The sequence below is a fragment of the Mobula birostris genome, chromosome 1, assembly GCF_030028105.1.
Source record: "Mobula birostris isolate sMobBir1 chromosome 1, sMobBir1.hap1, whole genome shotgun sequence".
NCBI lineage: Eukaryota > Metazoa > Chordata > Chondrichthyes > Myliobatiformes > Myliobatidae > Mobula > Mobula birostris.
In genome coordinates, this window is record NC_092370.1 from 207,988,173 (window position 1) to 208,003,717 (window position 15,545).

General features: G+C 38.2%; 1 protein-coding gene across 4 annotated transcripts in view; it reads right to left on the reverse strand.

Annotated features, from left to right (window-relative positions):
• Positions 1 to 245: 245 nt before the first annotated feature.
• The window catches only part of LOC140203952 (protein LBH), an 83,121-nt gene continuing 67,821 nt past the window's right edge, over positions 246 to 15,545 (reverse strand). The window contains exons 1-4 of one of the 4 annotated variants that reach the window (XM_072270151.1): positions 13,167 to 13,266; positions 11,655 to 11,742; positions 5,844 to 6,051; positions 246 to 3,802 (exon numbers count right to left, since the gene is read on the reverse strand). In XM_072270151.1, coding sequence (XP_072126252.1) covers positions 3,714 to 3,802; positions 5,844 to 6,051; positions 11,655 to 11,741 — 384 coding nt within the window. In that variant the 5' untranslated portion in view covers position 11,742; positions 13,167 to 13,266 and the 3' untranslated portion in view covers positions 246 to 3,713. The other 3 variants (XM_072270153.1, XM_072270148.1, XM_072270160.1) reach the window with 3 other exon arrangements.

Here is a 15,545-nt window from a genome sequence, read left to right on the forward strand (position 1 = left end):
TGCACGAGTAGTTTCATGAGGAAACTATTCAGCTATTATTCTACATTTTAATATAATCCTCAAGCTGTACAATGATCACCTGGAGACTTTCTGTACCGTACCTTGAAACTTTCAACCATATTATTTCACCAGTGAAAGAAGAGCAATTATCAGATGTTAAAAAAATATTATTCCTTAAACTAGAGTTCTCATTTTTATGCTACATGTATTTATTTCATTTGAATGGAAACGATATTTAAGGCTGTGTTTTTCAATTCATTTTATTTTGAAACCATATGCACAAACAGTGTACTTTAATTACAGCTCAGCGGAGCATCAGAAACTTTGTTGAACCGTAGAAACAAGGAAGTGGCACATACACTTCTTGCTGAACAAACTACTAGAAACAAAGTCAGACCTGTCTTTTGCAGGTTACAGTATCACAAATGTGCATGCCTATTGTAAAGGCTGGTACTAAATAGGAAATGGTCACAGAATTGAGAACTGAGTTATATGTTCTGTTGCCATATGAAGTTCTATTGCTCTAGCACAAACATGGTAAATGGATGAGCTCTTTGGAAACAGACAATGATTCAAACAGTGTCTTATTTTTAGACACTTACATTATTTCAAACATATGGAGACTATCCTATTACCTACATCGAATTTCATTGCTCTTCTCTGATCACTGCACAACACCAGTATTGTTTATTTTCAGTATGCAAATAAATATCAGCCTTTGGAAAAACTAATGTAAATGTTTTGGTATGTCAGCAGAATTTTTACAGATATTTAACCACCAAAGGTATACGGCTCATATATTCAATATCTTCAACTTACTTTTAATTCTATATTTGAAAACATGATGGTAACCTTGCCCCAACAAAGACAGTGTACAGTGAACTATGTGCAGTTCACAAACAAGAGTTGAACTGTGGAAATTATTCTTCCTTCTGACTATATACCTGCAATGTTTAGCACAAGGAATAGCTGCAAGTCTTTGGTGACTGCTGGCATTTTGCAGAAGGGAGAAAACTATCATCGTGATATTTTAATTATGCTTTTCGAGGGTACCAATCTAAAACTGATTATGTTTTGTTATAAGCTGTAATGAATTAAAATTCCACAAATTGAAAGGATTGAAAGCAGCGTTATGAAAATGTAAACTCAGGATATGTTTAAGAAAATGCTGAATTATATTTGATTTTTAAAATTAATCACCATGACAGAGAAATAGAATCAAATAATTAGAACAAATGTAGCCATTGTACAAATCAGCAATATGTTGTTTGATCACTGCCTTGCCAAAAGAGGGACAAGGGTTCAGCATCTTGCCCAGCTTCTGGCCAAAGTTATTAAGTCAGTCACGTACATATTTTGAACAGACACCTCCACCATTTTGGCACATTGGAGTACTCAACAGGGAGTGGGCAAAAATTTACTGTGGTACTTAACAGCAGTCTGATAAAGCCAAATAAAAACAAATGAAGGATTTCACGGTGATTTTCCAGACCTTTAGAAAACAAATTATTATTTTGAAGTGAGAGGGTGCAGAAATTAAATCCACCATTTTTCTAAGAGGGATGGTAGCATATTTGAGGTTTGGAGGGAGAGGGGGAGGAAAGAAGCTCATGATGACTTACCAAGTGATTTACAACCACAGGAGCAAGGGACCAAGCCCGGGATTGAACAAGCTTCTGCTAAAGATTTGTGCCAGAGTCACTCTTAGATTGTGTGGTTCCCATTTCCATTTTGCACAAGGTATGAGAAAGCTGATACATCAAGGAATCTTCCAATGCAAATATAAACAGCAGCAGACCTTCTTTAACTCAGCTCATTCGAAACTCGCAGATTCGGACAATTTAATGAGATTGCTGGAGGTGCAAGTTATCCAGAATTATACGAGCCTTCCTCTGGTGCACTGCACAGATTTGAATCATTTCCATCTGTATTCATCAACTACTGAATATCATATTTCATGCCTTCCAAATTTAAACCTTAATAAATGATGCACATAAAAGGTCAATTAATGAATGTTAATAAATATATTGGTCAAAGTTTAAATATTGTGGATTCGATTGACACACCAATTATCTTGTTGCTTTTATAATGCTTTCATCATGTCAGTTAAATCAATTTCTATTCTGCTGTGCCAATGCCATCAAATCAAGGCAAAGTGATGGAAAGAATAGTGTAATTTGGTAAAGGGAGCTTTTACAGTTATTTTTTCCCTTTTCAATCAAGAAACCAAATAACATATTTTTTCCCAAGAGGTCTGGAAAACCATTTCGGAATCCTGATTTGTTTGTAGTCGAAACAGAAGTCTGCTATGGATAGGTAATGCTGGTTTTCTGAATGTAAGAGAAAGAACTTCAAATTAAAACATTATCTGTCACAGAATTAACCGAGTACAAGAGCAGAGTTGAATAGCTGTTTCACTGACAGTAAGGTTCAAATTTTTAAACTGAAATGATGAGATTGGAGGTGTAACTCACTTCTAGGTTCCTTCAATGTGACTCAATTGGTGCTGCTTCTCTGAATTTCCAGCAATGCTTAAAATGGATACCTATATCCTCTACCAGTCCATAACATGCCCAATAATTTTGAATAATTCATCCCTGGTACTGAATTTGCTTTGACTTTTTCATGACACATACATTTCTCTGCCTTTTATAATATCATACATATATTGTATATCTTTCTGATGACATCTGTTATCCCACCCTGTTAATTCTTTGTGATGAATATAGCAAAGAATTAGAAGAATGAAAGTCTGTCCATTTTTCATCAGTGCTCTGCAAATAAACTGACATTTAAACGTAAGATTTTAATGGTGGCAGCAGTGAAAAAGATCGAAGGCTTTTGACTTCAAAATGAACTCTCATATAAACAGAAAAGACACTTCCCATATAAAATATCACAAATAATATGTGAAGGTTTAGGCAGAGTTTGGCCTTGTAGTACTTTTCCGCTGCTCACTCTATTGATCTCAGTCCTATTCATTTCTTTTGTTGCCTGGGAACAGGCTCTGTGCTGTGCCAACCTGCCAGGTTTAAAATAACAAGACCTCAAACTTACATTTTTTTCCCTTAAATTACTAATTGATTTCTATCCAGGTTGTCTCAGCTTTATAAATCACAGTGTTAAACAATTGTTGCTTTTCAGAAACCAATATCCTGGCCTACAGATAGCCTCTGGCATTCCAAAGCTGCAAACTCCTCCAAGTTTCCTGCACCAGTGAAAAAATACTAGTGGGTGTTTTTACAGCAGAATTAGTTTAGATTACCTTTTCTTATTCTTAATTGACATTTACACTAATATGCCTGGAATACTTGTGAATACTTCATTACAATGACTATTTTAGTCCAATTTAAGTAATATTTGGATCAGGTGTGGTGATTGAATTTTAAGAAGAGTGAAAGCAGCTACTACCTCTGTAGCTACGTATACAACTAAATACATTGTTGATCAAATGTGGACATAAAACTTAAATATATACCTCATCCTTGAGGTTTAAGACACAGACAATATAGAAACAATAAATACTATCTCTACATAACATCAACCACCACATATATAAATAATTGTCAGAAATTCAAGTAACTGCAAAACATTCAGATGAAGCCTTTTGACAAACAAGTCTGTTGACTCAGAATTCCTTTTGAGGTTCTCTATCAAATTCCAGTCTGTGACCAAACATTCACAGTGGGGTTCCAGTCAGGTCAAGTTTGCTTTTAGCTGCTGTCATTTGAGCTTTCTGATGTTCTTTGACCAGAATAGTTCATTTCGATTTCTGGTATCTGACTGGGTTGTGATGATATATCTAGAATGAACAGAATTAACATTACTGGTTTGGTCACTAGACAATGGAACACCGTCATTGTCATCAGACAGGCATTTATTGAAAGTATTGCAGCTTTTCTCACCAGTGAAATGAAAATCAGTCAAAATGTTTTGCTGCATGGCATTTTACTGAATATACTTTATATCATGCTTTTTATGCATTAAGCAAACATTATTTACATTGAGAATTGTGACAAAATAGAGCCAAACATGGGGCTCATATAACATCTATCCTCTGCTGATCATTGGCAGGTTCAGCTGCTATCCCCCTTCTTCACTATTCCATTTGTTTCCCCCTCTGGAGCTTACTGCTGTAATGAAGAGTCTAACTACAAAACAGAAATACTAAAAGAACAGTCGTACACATATGATCATTCCAGCGAACCCTTATTCCTGTGAAAATCCCCAAACACTAGCTGCCACCATTTTGTTTCTGTTGCTATATTCTCATGTTAAATTCATATAAGAAGCAACTTGCTTTCAGACCCCTGCAGAGATTCATTTGAGCTAGTTAATGTGATGAGAAGTAGACATCAGCATAAATTATGCTCCGTATTACCCTCACTCTGGGGGAACCGTTCAGAAGATAACTGTCTTAGATTAGAAATCTCTTGGGACAAAATATGACATTGAAGTTGTGGCATGGCTAGAAGGGATGTTGTTATTTAGACACGAATGGTGTAGCAATGGCAGATGAACAACTAAATGGGGAAATGTCCAAGGTGTACTTCTTTCCAGTCAGCTTCATGAGAACAGTACGTGATTGTTTACTCCTCTAGTGAAGTGTATTGAACAGCAGTAATTATGATAAGTGCAAGCTACGGTCTTTTCCATGTTACTTGTGTCCCAGGTACCTGGTTTCACTTTGGTGATATTTTCAGCTCATTCTGCCTATAGAAATTAAAAACTTTAATATGCTAGGTCAAGTCTAATTCACAGCAGTTATTGTTACATGCATTCTTCCAACATGCCATACCCCATTATGTAGTGATAGCCATAATTGAGTCCAGTTCATATTGCATGAATACTTCACCTCAAGAGTATAGTCGGAAAATTGTGCACGTGATTATAGTTAACTAGAGAATAGTTGGGTAAGATTTCTAATTCTGATCCAACATTGTGAGAGTTTCAGGAAATTGTTCATGGGTGTCAGATGAGAGCAGATTGAGTTCTTCTCTTGGGACACATTTGAAAAATTACCAATTAAGAAAATTGGGTGAAGAAGAGAGAGAACTCAAAGGAGGAAATGTGGTAAATCAGGTGCGTGAATTAAAATTGCATCATTATCAACTTCCACAGTTCTCTCAGCTATACCAAGGCCAAAACAAATTGATTGTAACTTTAATTATAAGCTGTCAGTCAGTTGAGCTAAGATTAACACATAGGATTTAAAGTTATGTTTCCTTCATTATCACTGCACAGTTCTTGAGCACAACTTCCAGGCAGAAGTTGTTCCTCAATTTAACATATGGAAAACCCAGTCCAATACAGTATATGGTTAGTTAGCTACTCCTTCCATTCAGAAAGAGCAACACACTTCTGTGTTAGAATCAAAGAAGTTAAACATTTCTCATTGACAGTTTTCAGTTTCTGATTGAATGTTATTTGAGACATCCATCAGAACGTGATGTAAAATTTGGCAAATTGATTATATTTGAAAATGTTTAAAACTGCGGAATAAATTAATATCATATTTATTAGGATTTTGTTGTAATAAAGCAAGTATGTTATCAAGACATGCTGTGATGTAAATGTGACAACACAGATGATTAAATCTGCCTTTAAGTTTGCAGATGTACTGCTTACCTTCATTTGAATTCAGTAATTAAGGATGTCAGTCTCATCATTAAACGCATGTAAAATTTACCGTGTTTCAGAGTTTTGCTTAAAAGCCACAGTTAGAGTATATAGAGGAATAGATGGCATCTTGCAACATCAGCTTTACTTCATTTGCAATTGAATTCATTTTTGCATGATACACTTTGATATCAGCTGTCCACCAAAAGAAAAGCATGCTTTACCTTCTTCCTCATCTTCCAGTATTTTTGGTTTAGTTGTTAATTCACTTAGGTGACGCCCTTCATCTTCCAACAGGTTCATTTCATCAGGTGGCCATCGCAGCTCCCCACTCTCAACCTCACCGCTCTCAGTTGGTTCAACGACTATTGATGGCAGCCTTTTTGTCATCTTAGGAAACCTTTCTGATTTTTCATGGGGATCAGGAAATATCTATTGCAAAAATAAATTATTTCCCATTGGTAATCTTCAATTCTTACTACAGATTTACTTGTACTGTCAAAAAAAGCTACATGTTGTATTGAACCATGACAGTTTGCAGAATATTGAAGAATATTGATTACACCAGGAGATGTTATTGTTTGGGAAGATCTGTGTTGATTGTACTAACTGGTAGTAGAACTTAGGTTTGAAATCATGATCCTTCACAAAGCAAATATAATTAGGGAAAAAAATGTGCCAAAGTTTTACTGGCAGAGAATGGTCACTGTTAAATTCCTCAAATATAGATAATGGTACACCAAATCAAGGGTAACTGAAGGGGAAAAATACCAAAGGTTGCCTGACATGATGCTGTACAGTTAACTAGGTGATTTTAATTAACGTTGAGGTTGGATTTTAATTTATTGTGGCACTCTTTACTGTTGGTTGAAGCTCTTAAATAAATTAAACCTTCAGTTAGATTTATGGTAAATCAGATTTGATACATTTTTAGAGAAAAAAAAGCCAATAACCAAATACTATAAATTGCCAATAATGATATGTTCTTCATTGATACAAATCAACAGTTCTGGCTGATGCGAGTGAGACTAAACATCAGCAGGGTTTATTAAAACCTTAAAAGATGATTTTACATGTTGGAAGCATTAATATCAATGCTTTGACTGCCAGCAGACATAGATTAACAGCACTATTAAGACTATTATGCTTTATAATGTTCGTCCAAAAGATGGTATTAAAAGTGTACCAACTAAACAATGTTTATTGATATGCTTGACTGACTAGCACTGTATCCCCGAGCACTGATAATATCAATCGTGTTTTATCACAATCAATGTTTACTAAGATGTACTCTACTAACTATTCATCTGAAATTAACCAGGTTGACACAGATTGGTAACTCAATACAGTCCTTCTGTGATCTGCATGAGTGAGCTGCATTCTGACTTTATTCAACAAACTTTCTATTTCAATCCTAAAAATGAAAGACTACTATTTCTTAATTCATTTTATGGTACATAATATATAAAAAAAACAGACATGCTTTTAAAGTACCATGGAGGAACAAAGGAGGAGAGAATATGGCAGATATAAATGAAACAAAACAATCCTAGAGTACATGTAACATCTTCCTCCTTACCTACGAACAATTTAATACAATACATATTTTGTGGTCTATGTGCAAAAGCAGTGAAAAATAAGAGTCATTTTTATTTTGCATATATCAACAGCAGATAAAAATTGTTAGAACAGTTATATTTATTATGTACGAAGTGTGATTTTTGCCTCTTTATCTCGCCACACAATGATATTGTTAGATTATCATGTTTTATAGCTGAATAATCTGCATTAGGGGCTTGATCACTCTGCAGCATCAAATATCCTTCCCTGCTCAGTATAGGAATGGAACAAAATGTGAATGGTACAGCATTCCAGCATATAACTATTACTATAGCATGTTTACAGTAGTTAGTTTCTGTATAAAATCTTCACTTAATTCTATTCTATTTTACATTGAATGGAAGATGAGCTTGATATACTGTCATGAATAAATGAAAAAAAATGATCATTGCTGTATAGTAGAAAAGAGGTGAATTATTAAACAATTGTGTGCCTTGATTTAACAAATTCCATTGTGGAGTTTAAGGGTGAATCCGTGTTAGCTGCATTTGGAGCTTTCCTTATAACTTACAATCAAACTGTCAACAACATAAAAGCATAATCATGTTTGACAAATTTGCTAAAGTTCATTGAGTATATAACAAGCAGAGGTGATAGTGGAGTGCCTGTAGATGTAATGTAAATTTCAAGTAAGTGTTCAAAACCATGTCTTATGAAAGGCTAGCGCACAAAACAAAAACTTATGGAATTGAGGGAAGCGTGCTAACATGGACTGAGACAGGTTATCACATAGAAGACAAAGAGTCAAAGAGTTAGACAGGCCAGATGTGTCCTACTGGAGCCCCCTAAGGAACAGTCCTTAGTTACTTACTATCTATATTAATGATTTGGAGCAGGGGACAGAATATAATTAATCTAAATTTGCTGATGACACAAAATTAGTTAGAAGGGCAGGTTGTGATGAGAATATTTGGACGGCAACAGGATATACAGTAGGTTAAATGAACAGCCAAAACCCAGCAGATGATATTTAATATAGGAAAGTCTAAGGTCATGCACTTCGGTAGAAGGAAACAAAAGGCAGTCTATATCTAAATGGAGAGAGATTGCAAGTGGCTGGTGCTCAGAGGTCTAGGTTTTTGTGTGCATGAAGCACAAAAAGTTAACATGTACGTAAATGAGGCAAGTAATTAAGAAGGTAAATGAGATATTGGTCTTTGGAGTTTAAAATTAGAGAAGCTTTATTAAACTTGCATAAGATGTTGGTGAGCTGCATTTTTATTGTGCAGTTTTGGCCCCCTTATTGAAGAAAGGAAGCACTGCATTGAAGCCAGTTCAAGTGAGACTTAGGGGATAATTCCAGGAATAAAAGGGTCATCTCATTAAAATGGCTAAAACATTTAGGCCTATGTTCTTTGGAGTTTAGAAGAATGAGGAGCAATCTTATTGAAACATATATAATCTTAGGTAAATATAACAAGATAGATGTTGAGGTGCCTCCAGTAGTGGAAGAATCACAAACACAAGGGTATCATTTGCAAGGTAAAGGGGTAGTCTATTAAAACAGATGTGTAAAGGAATTTCTTCTCACAGTAGGTAATGTCTCTCTGGAATTCTCTAGCTAGGGGGATGAGGAAGCTTAATCGTAGCAATTTTAAAATGTTTTAAACAATTCTTTGAGTGCTATGTGGAATTCACATAGAAATAAAGACAAGGCCTGGGACAGATCAGTCACGATCATGTAGAATGGCACTGCAGGTTTGAGAGGCCAGCTGGTATGTTCTTGGCTATATTCTGTGTGTTTCTTAGCTTGACTAGCACACTTTGTAATTTCAGCAAGTCAAATTCCAGCATGAAGTGTAGCTTCCTTCTATTCTCCCCACATCCAAGATCTTGTTAGACCATCCTTCATTTACGGCTGAACTACATGGTGGTAATCTTGCTAACAGCTTGATCACTCCACAGCAATGAAAGCACCAGAAATTCTAAATTCCTTTCCCACTCATATAGGATTTGAACAAAACTGGGAAATATTTTCTATTGGTGCATTATACAGCCATATTAATCTATTACTATGGTACATTTACTGTACTTAGGTTCTGTTTATTTAGTCCAGTTCCATTTTACATTGAACAGAAGATGAACTTATTTAATTGTCATGAATATTTTTTAAAAACTTAACTGTTGACTATAGTTATACAACAGAAGAAAGTTGAATAGTTAGCATCTGTGTGACTTCCCTTAAAGAGTTCACTTGTGCTATGGAAGGGTAGATCTCTTGATTGGCATATATCAGTATTGGCTGTATTTACAGCCTCAACTGTATAATTTGACTAGCAGGCTGTGGAAATTGAATGAGTCAATGTCCTCATCTTCCTCATAAACATGAAGAAGGTAACACAATGGCTTTTCTATCCCTGTTACACTCATTTATCTAAAGTAAATTGGATGAGATTTATTGAAGGAATATACATTGCACATTGAACCTATGTAAGTGCACTTTATGTGAGCTTCTCAGTAACTTTCTTCCCAAAACTTCCACTCTTCTTTCTTACTTTAGCCTCTACAATCCAAGCTAATTAAAATGTTTTTGTCATCTGCTGTCATCTTCACTACTAGAAGATAAGTCCTCTCTTCTCCACTCTGAACCTGCATATAAATTTCCTATGCATCAGTCACGCCATCCTACCCCGCCTCAATACATCCTACCCCCGCTCTCAATACAGACAAGGTTTTCTCCAAACACTTATTTGTACTCTTCACTAATCATATTCCTTCCCCTCCTTTAGTCCCAGCTACTTCTGCATCATCCCTAGAGGAGAAAAGAACTCTCACCTTCACCATCTTTCTTACAACCCAGTCATGATGTATTTTACATGCCTGTAGCCTACCTTTTAAAACCAAGTACCCTGAATTTGATCTTAGCAAGTGAACTCCAGCATAGCCTTCCAATATTACTCCACATATTCTGCCAAAATGGACTATTCCTTGAGGATCTTCTTAATGAGAAACGCTAATTCTCTCCACTACAAACTTCCTCTTTACACCTTCCTTTGTCTGCATTAACAGATGGCAGGAACTACAGATGTTCTCATCTTCAAATTAGAGACCATCCACTCAGGTACCTTTTCTGCTTTTGTCTCTCCTTGCACTTGAATTGTGGAAAACGTATGATGTAGAATGAAGCCATTGTGTCCATGCCAGTAAAAAAATCTACCCTCCCTATTCTCAGCTCCCAGTCTGCAGCCTTGCAGATCACAACGTTTCAAGTACCTTTTAAATGTTGAAGATAGCTTCCTCCGCCACTTTTTTACGTCAGTGAGTTCCCAATCCCTACAATGCTCTGGTGAAAAGATCTTTGCCTACTGTTCCCAACCCCCTAAATCCCTTTATGCATTATATTTAAATCAGTGACCTGTCCAACCTATTCTTTTGCTTTCACTACATCAATTTTTGCCCAGTCTCTTCCCATGGCTTCTCCAAACTCATTCCATTCATGATCTCCAATTTTTGCCCCTGTATCCTCAGACACATTAAACTCCTCGTCATTTGACTTCTCTGGCTGAGCAGATTTTCACACATGCTGTTAATGGATTTCCTCCTCAACCTATTGGTTTTCTTTTAATAAATAACGTCCGTCACCCCCTCCATAACAACACTAGCCTTTCACTCTTTAATTGCTACCCCCTCATGTACCATTTTTCTCCAGAACCTTGAAAGTGGTAACATCTTGAAGACGACCAGCCACGTCCCTGACAGATGCTGTGCAAACCTCTCCAAATGGTTTTCCGTCCCCTTCCACGTGAGCAAAGAAGTCCGAGAATCTGTAAAGTCATAAATACATCGCCTGTGGCTGGATCTGAAGTATATTATCCACCCTTGGCCTCTGCAGATTCAGACACAGGTCAGCACATAATCTTCCTCCTCCCTCAATTCCTTTCATATTTCCAGTTCATCTGGTGACTGGAACCATTTTGTAAAATATGTGATTGTGATCTAAGCTTGGGAATGTGGAGACTAACCATTGTTGGCACAGGTTTGTCTGCATTTCCCTTTCCAGGTAGAATGGTATGAATAATCCCTGCAGATATCGTTCCCGTTTAAGTAAGTGAGGGTGCCATTCCTTTGCTTCGCATCTCTATGATTTACTTGGTTTTAATGGGCTGGTGAAGGTACGTTGCTAAAATAATTCTTCACACCAGGTGACTGATATAAACTGACAAAAATAAACTCAGCAAACAACACAAGTGATAAACTTCCATCAGCGTATTATCTTTAGTACAGCAGGGTTTTTTCTCCATTAGGAACTGTAAAGCACTTTGGGACTACAGAGTTAGGAAAGGTGCTCTATAATTTTTTTTCTTAATAATGAACTTCTGCTGTACTGCCAACCCGGCAGAATACGACCATGAAGCAAAATAGTATTCTAAGCATTTACTCCTCATAGATTTTATCTTCACACAAACATACATTACCTGGAAAGGTAGCCTCCCTTCCTCTGAAGTCGGGTTTAAAGTAAAATCCTCCATTACAGGCTCGCAGCTACTCATCACTTCTGTCATTCTGAAACACAAAGTACTGAACGAGTTTGGCAAATTCTACAGGCAAACGTACCATTTTACTAACATCGTTTGCCTACAGTGGAGTTTAGTGGAATGGGGTGTCTAAACATCAGGAAACCAAATAACCATGCGGAAAAGACATCCAGAAAGCGATCCCCTTCCTTCTGTTGGGCAGGAACACAGATACACTGTCACCGAACAAACAGGTTTGGGTAGATTTACTGGAACATCAGTCCGTTGGTTGGAATTTTCATACCAGAAGGGGAACAATGATCTTATTCAATAGGGTGACGAGAACGTGGAGCGCAATCATTTTTTGTCATTGACGAGCGGGACCGCCACTGATAATAAGCAACCTGGTACTCTATACATTCCAATCCCATAGGTTCCAACAAGAAAACATACAGCGAAATTTTTGGCTGCAAAGGAATTTGTTGGCAATAAAATGACATTCCAAAACTTCATGCTTCCTAATTGTTTCTGTGCATTATATTTCAAATACCGCCAAGCCTCGGCATTAGCCACCCTGACAACAGGAAGGCTGTCGTTGATTCAATCAATCAATCGGTTTGTTTTAAACCGATAGATGAGAGGGGAAAGAGAAAATGTTTATGTTTGTTAGGCTCGTTCGCTCCAGGGCTGCGCTCGACACCTCTTTGTTTATGCCGTTATAGCAAAGCATTGGGACTGAACAGTGCAAAACACAGCCACCATTCCTACCTTCGGAGGAGAAATTCACCTGGATGCCGCACGCGCCTTGAGCTTGTTCTCGTGTCTGGGATGTGGCAAGCTTTGGGAGGTTAATTTGCGCTGAATAAGTCTCTGGTTGCCGACTTTGAAGGGTGGCAGCTGTACGTTAGCTACGGCGACCTCAGCTCACAGGACGCGGTGAGTGTGAGCCGCCCCAGGAAAAACCACAGCAATTGTCCATACAGCCACAGAGGGAGAGAGAGAGAGAGGCTTTCTCACCATATCCACATCATCAGTGAACAGGCATTCTGAGGGAGAGGCACTGAGCTCCAGTCACTGTACGAGCCACTGCCGGCCACTTATGACAGGAGGGGGTGGAGATCTCAGCCCGCCGGTGCTATCGGCAGGATCTTTGAAGGGGGCTGTAAATGTTGGGAAGGAGGTGGCGACGGGAGGAGAATGAGGGATTAGATCAAAGGAATCCTGATTAAAATATATTATTTATCATTAGGCAGGAATATCAAATATATGCACACAAATTATGGTAATCCTCGTATCTAAATCAATTGCTCAGCTCTGACATTATTTTGGATTTAAAAAAGCGGTTCATTTACATCCCTTTTCCCAAAGGTGCCGTGAGTACCTTGATTTGATCTAAAATTGATCATCAGCTGTTTATAGGGGAGATAGATCGCAGCCTTAAGTTTCCGGTGGCGCGAATGTATAACCACCTACCTTCTAACAAACAGCCTGACATTTAACCACACCAGTGTTTCGGCCGCGTCCTGTTGGCTATGACGCTTTCGGAACTTGCAGTGTCCATGTACTGGACTCTTATCGCATTCGGGTGGGGGTGGGGGTGGTTGCGGCTGATCAGTACAACAAAACAATGAAATCGTTTCTCAGAAACGACGAAGAATCTTTTTCGTTCTCCGAAGAGGTTAAAAGTCTAAATCGAGTGCGGTAGCTGTGACGTCTTAATGCATCTCTCTCCAGATTTGCCCTTTTTAAAGTTTAAAATATTCACCAGTGTAAGAATTAGACCGATGTGGCGAGGGGAGCTATTTGAGGCTAGCATTCAACATGTCATCATCTGACTATCAGCAAGGTTCGAACATGAATCCTCACACAAATATTAACCGATCTGATCAAGGTTATTTTAAAACAAATGGATGTCACGATACAGGAATCGTTTGCCTTAATCTTTGCTTGTTTAAAGTATCTATGCATCAGACTATCAATGCAGATAGTTGATAGAGAACATAAACATGAATTGTTTCTTGATGGTGGAGTAAATGCTTATTTCCAGGCTGAAAGCGTCGTCTCTCAGTAATAAACACAGCTGAGCATTTTCAGTTTTACTCGTTTTCAGCTTTTCTTGCTGTCACTGTTTGTAAAGGCGAGCAGTTGTGGTAATTTAACTCTGCCAAGTGGCCTACACAATGGTTTGGAGACGAGGGTTGCATTAGATTGGGAAAGGGAAACTTGAAGAATTGTACTTAATATTAGGGGTGGGGTTAGACTGAGAGGGAGAGAGAAAGCATGTTTCTACTGCTAAGATGAGATCTGGATATTGTAGTTGTCACCAAAGGGTGAGTAACGATAACATTGCTTCAAGGACGAGCAGCTGTGTTTTCCGCTGGGAATATTACCAGCATATGTTGATGTTATTGCTAACGCCAGAAATAAAACCAATCCAGAGAAGGCAGTGAAAATATCCGCTTCACACTTAACAGACGCAACGCCAGGGGAATGAGGGCAACCTAACTGCAAGATATTCTAATGTAAACTATGCTTTGACTCTGGAAAGCAGCACTGTGTTGTTCTCAGATGGGCGGCAAACGTAAGTGAACCGATATTTGGATGTGTAAAAAGATGGCTGAGCTCTCTGGACAGTTCTCAATGGACGCACATAGGACGTGACTTTGCTCGCATTGTCAGTTCATGCCATTGCAACGCTGACCCGTCTGACCACATAATCTAAAGAGCACCGCATCCTATATGTAATTATTACTGCGCCCCACTCCTGCACCTTCAGAATAACATGTCACAATGAGCTGGGCGGACATTTGTCACCTTTCATCCGGCGGCCAGTGAGTGGGTGGACTGTCTTTTCAGCTGGCCGGTGGTGTAAATGCGAGGAACGATGGATTTATATAGTAGGATCTCATTAACATTTCATGGTTAGAAATTTGATTACACCCATTTTTGGTGCAGTAAAACATGGATGGTTTAGGCTAGCGTCTATCCTCAACAAAATCGCGGGAATACCAAAATCCAATTCGAAGCTGCTTCAGAGTAGTTTGCAGCGTGAAGATAAAACTGTATCAGCATCTGCAGAATCCGCAACAGGAGTTCAACCAACTCGGCGCACTTCCTGGCTAACATTTCAAGGGCATCGATCCTTCAATGGATTGGGGGAAGCAGGAGACAAGGAGATCAAAGGACCATAAGACCTTAGGATCCAGGAGAAGAGCTAGGCCGATTGGCCCATCGAGTCTTCTCCGACATTTCATCGTGGCTGATCCTTTTCCCTCTCATTCCCATTTTCAAATGTTAATGTAACATTCACTCAGAGGAAAATTGAGGGCCCATTCAACCAACTTGCCGTCCAAGAGGAAACACCCAATTGATAAAGGAAATCATATCAGCCAGGCCCATCATAAAAGTGCTTTGTATAAAGAGGCTTCTGCAGTCTCCCTCACCAGTAAGAAATAAAATGGAGCAATACTGATGGAAAATTTCTTAATCTCAGAGAGACCCAAGGTGAACTGCATGTCACTGATCTCAGGCATATAGTGGAGAACATCATTGAATTTTTATGAGTTCTTTAAGTGAGATGCAATTCATCAGGAAAAAAATAGCAATGTAATGAGAAGCCATTAAAGTATTAGGAGCAAGGATTTATTCACTTATGAATAAGTGACTTGATAGAGGTGTAAAAGATGATGAGAGGCATTGATCTTGTGGCTTTTTCCCAGGGCTGAAATGGTTCGCACAAGGGAGCACAGTTTTAAGGTGCTTGGAAGTAGGTACAGAGGAGATGTCAGGGGTAAGTTTTTTATGCAGAGAATGGTGAGTGCGTGGAATGGGCTGCTGGTGACGGTGGTGGAG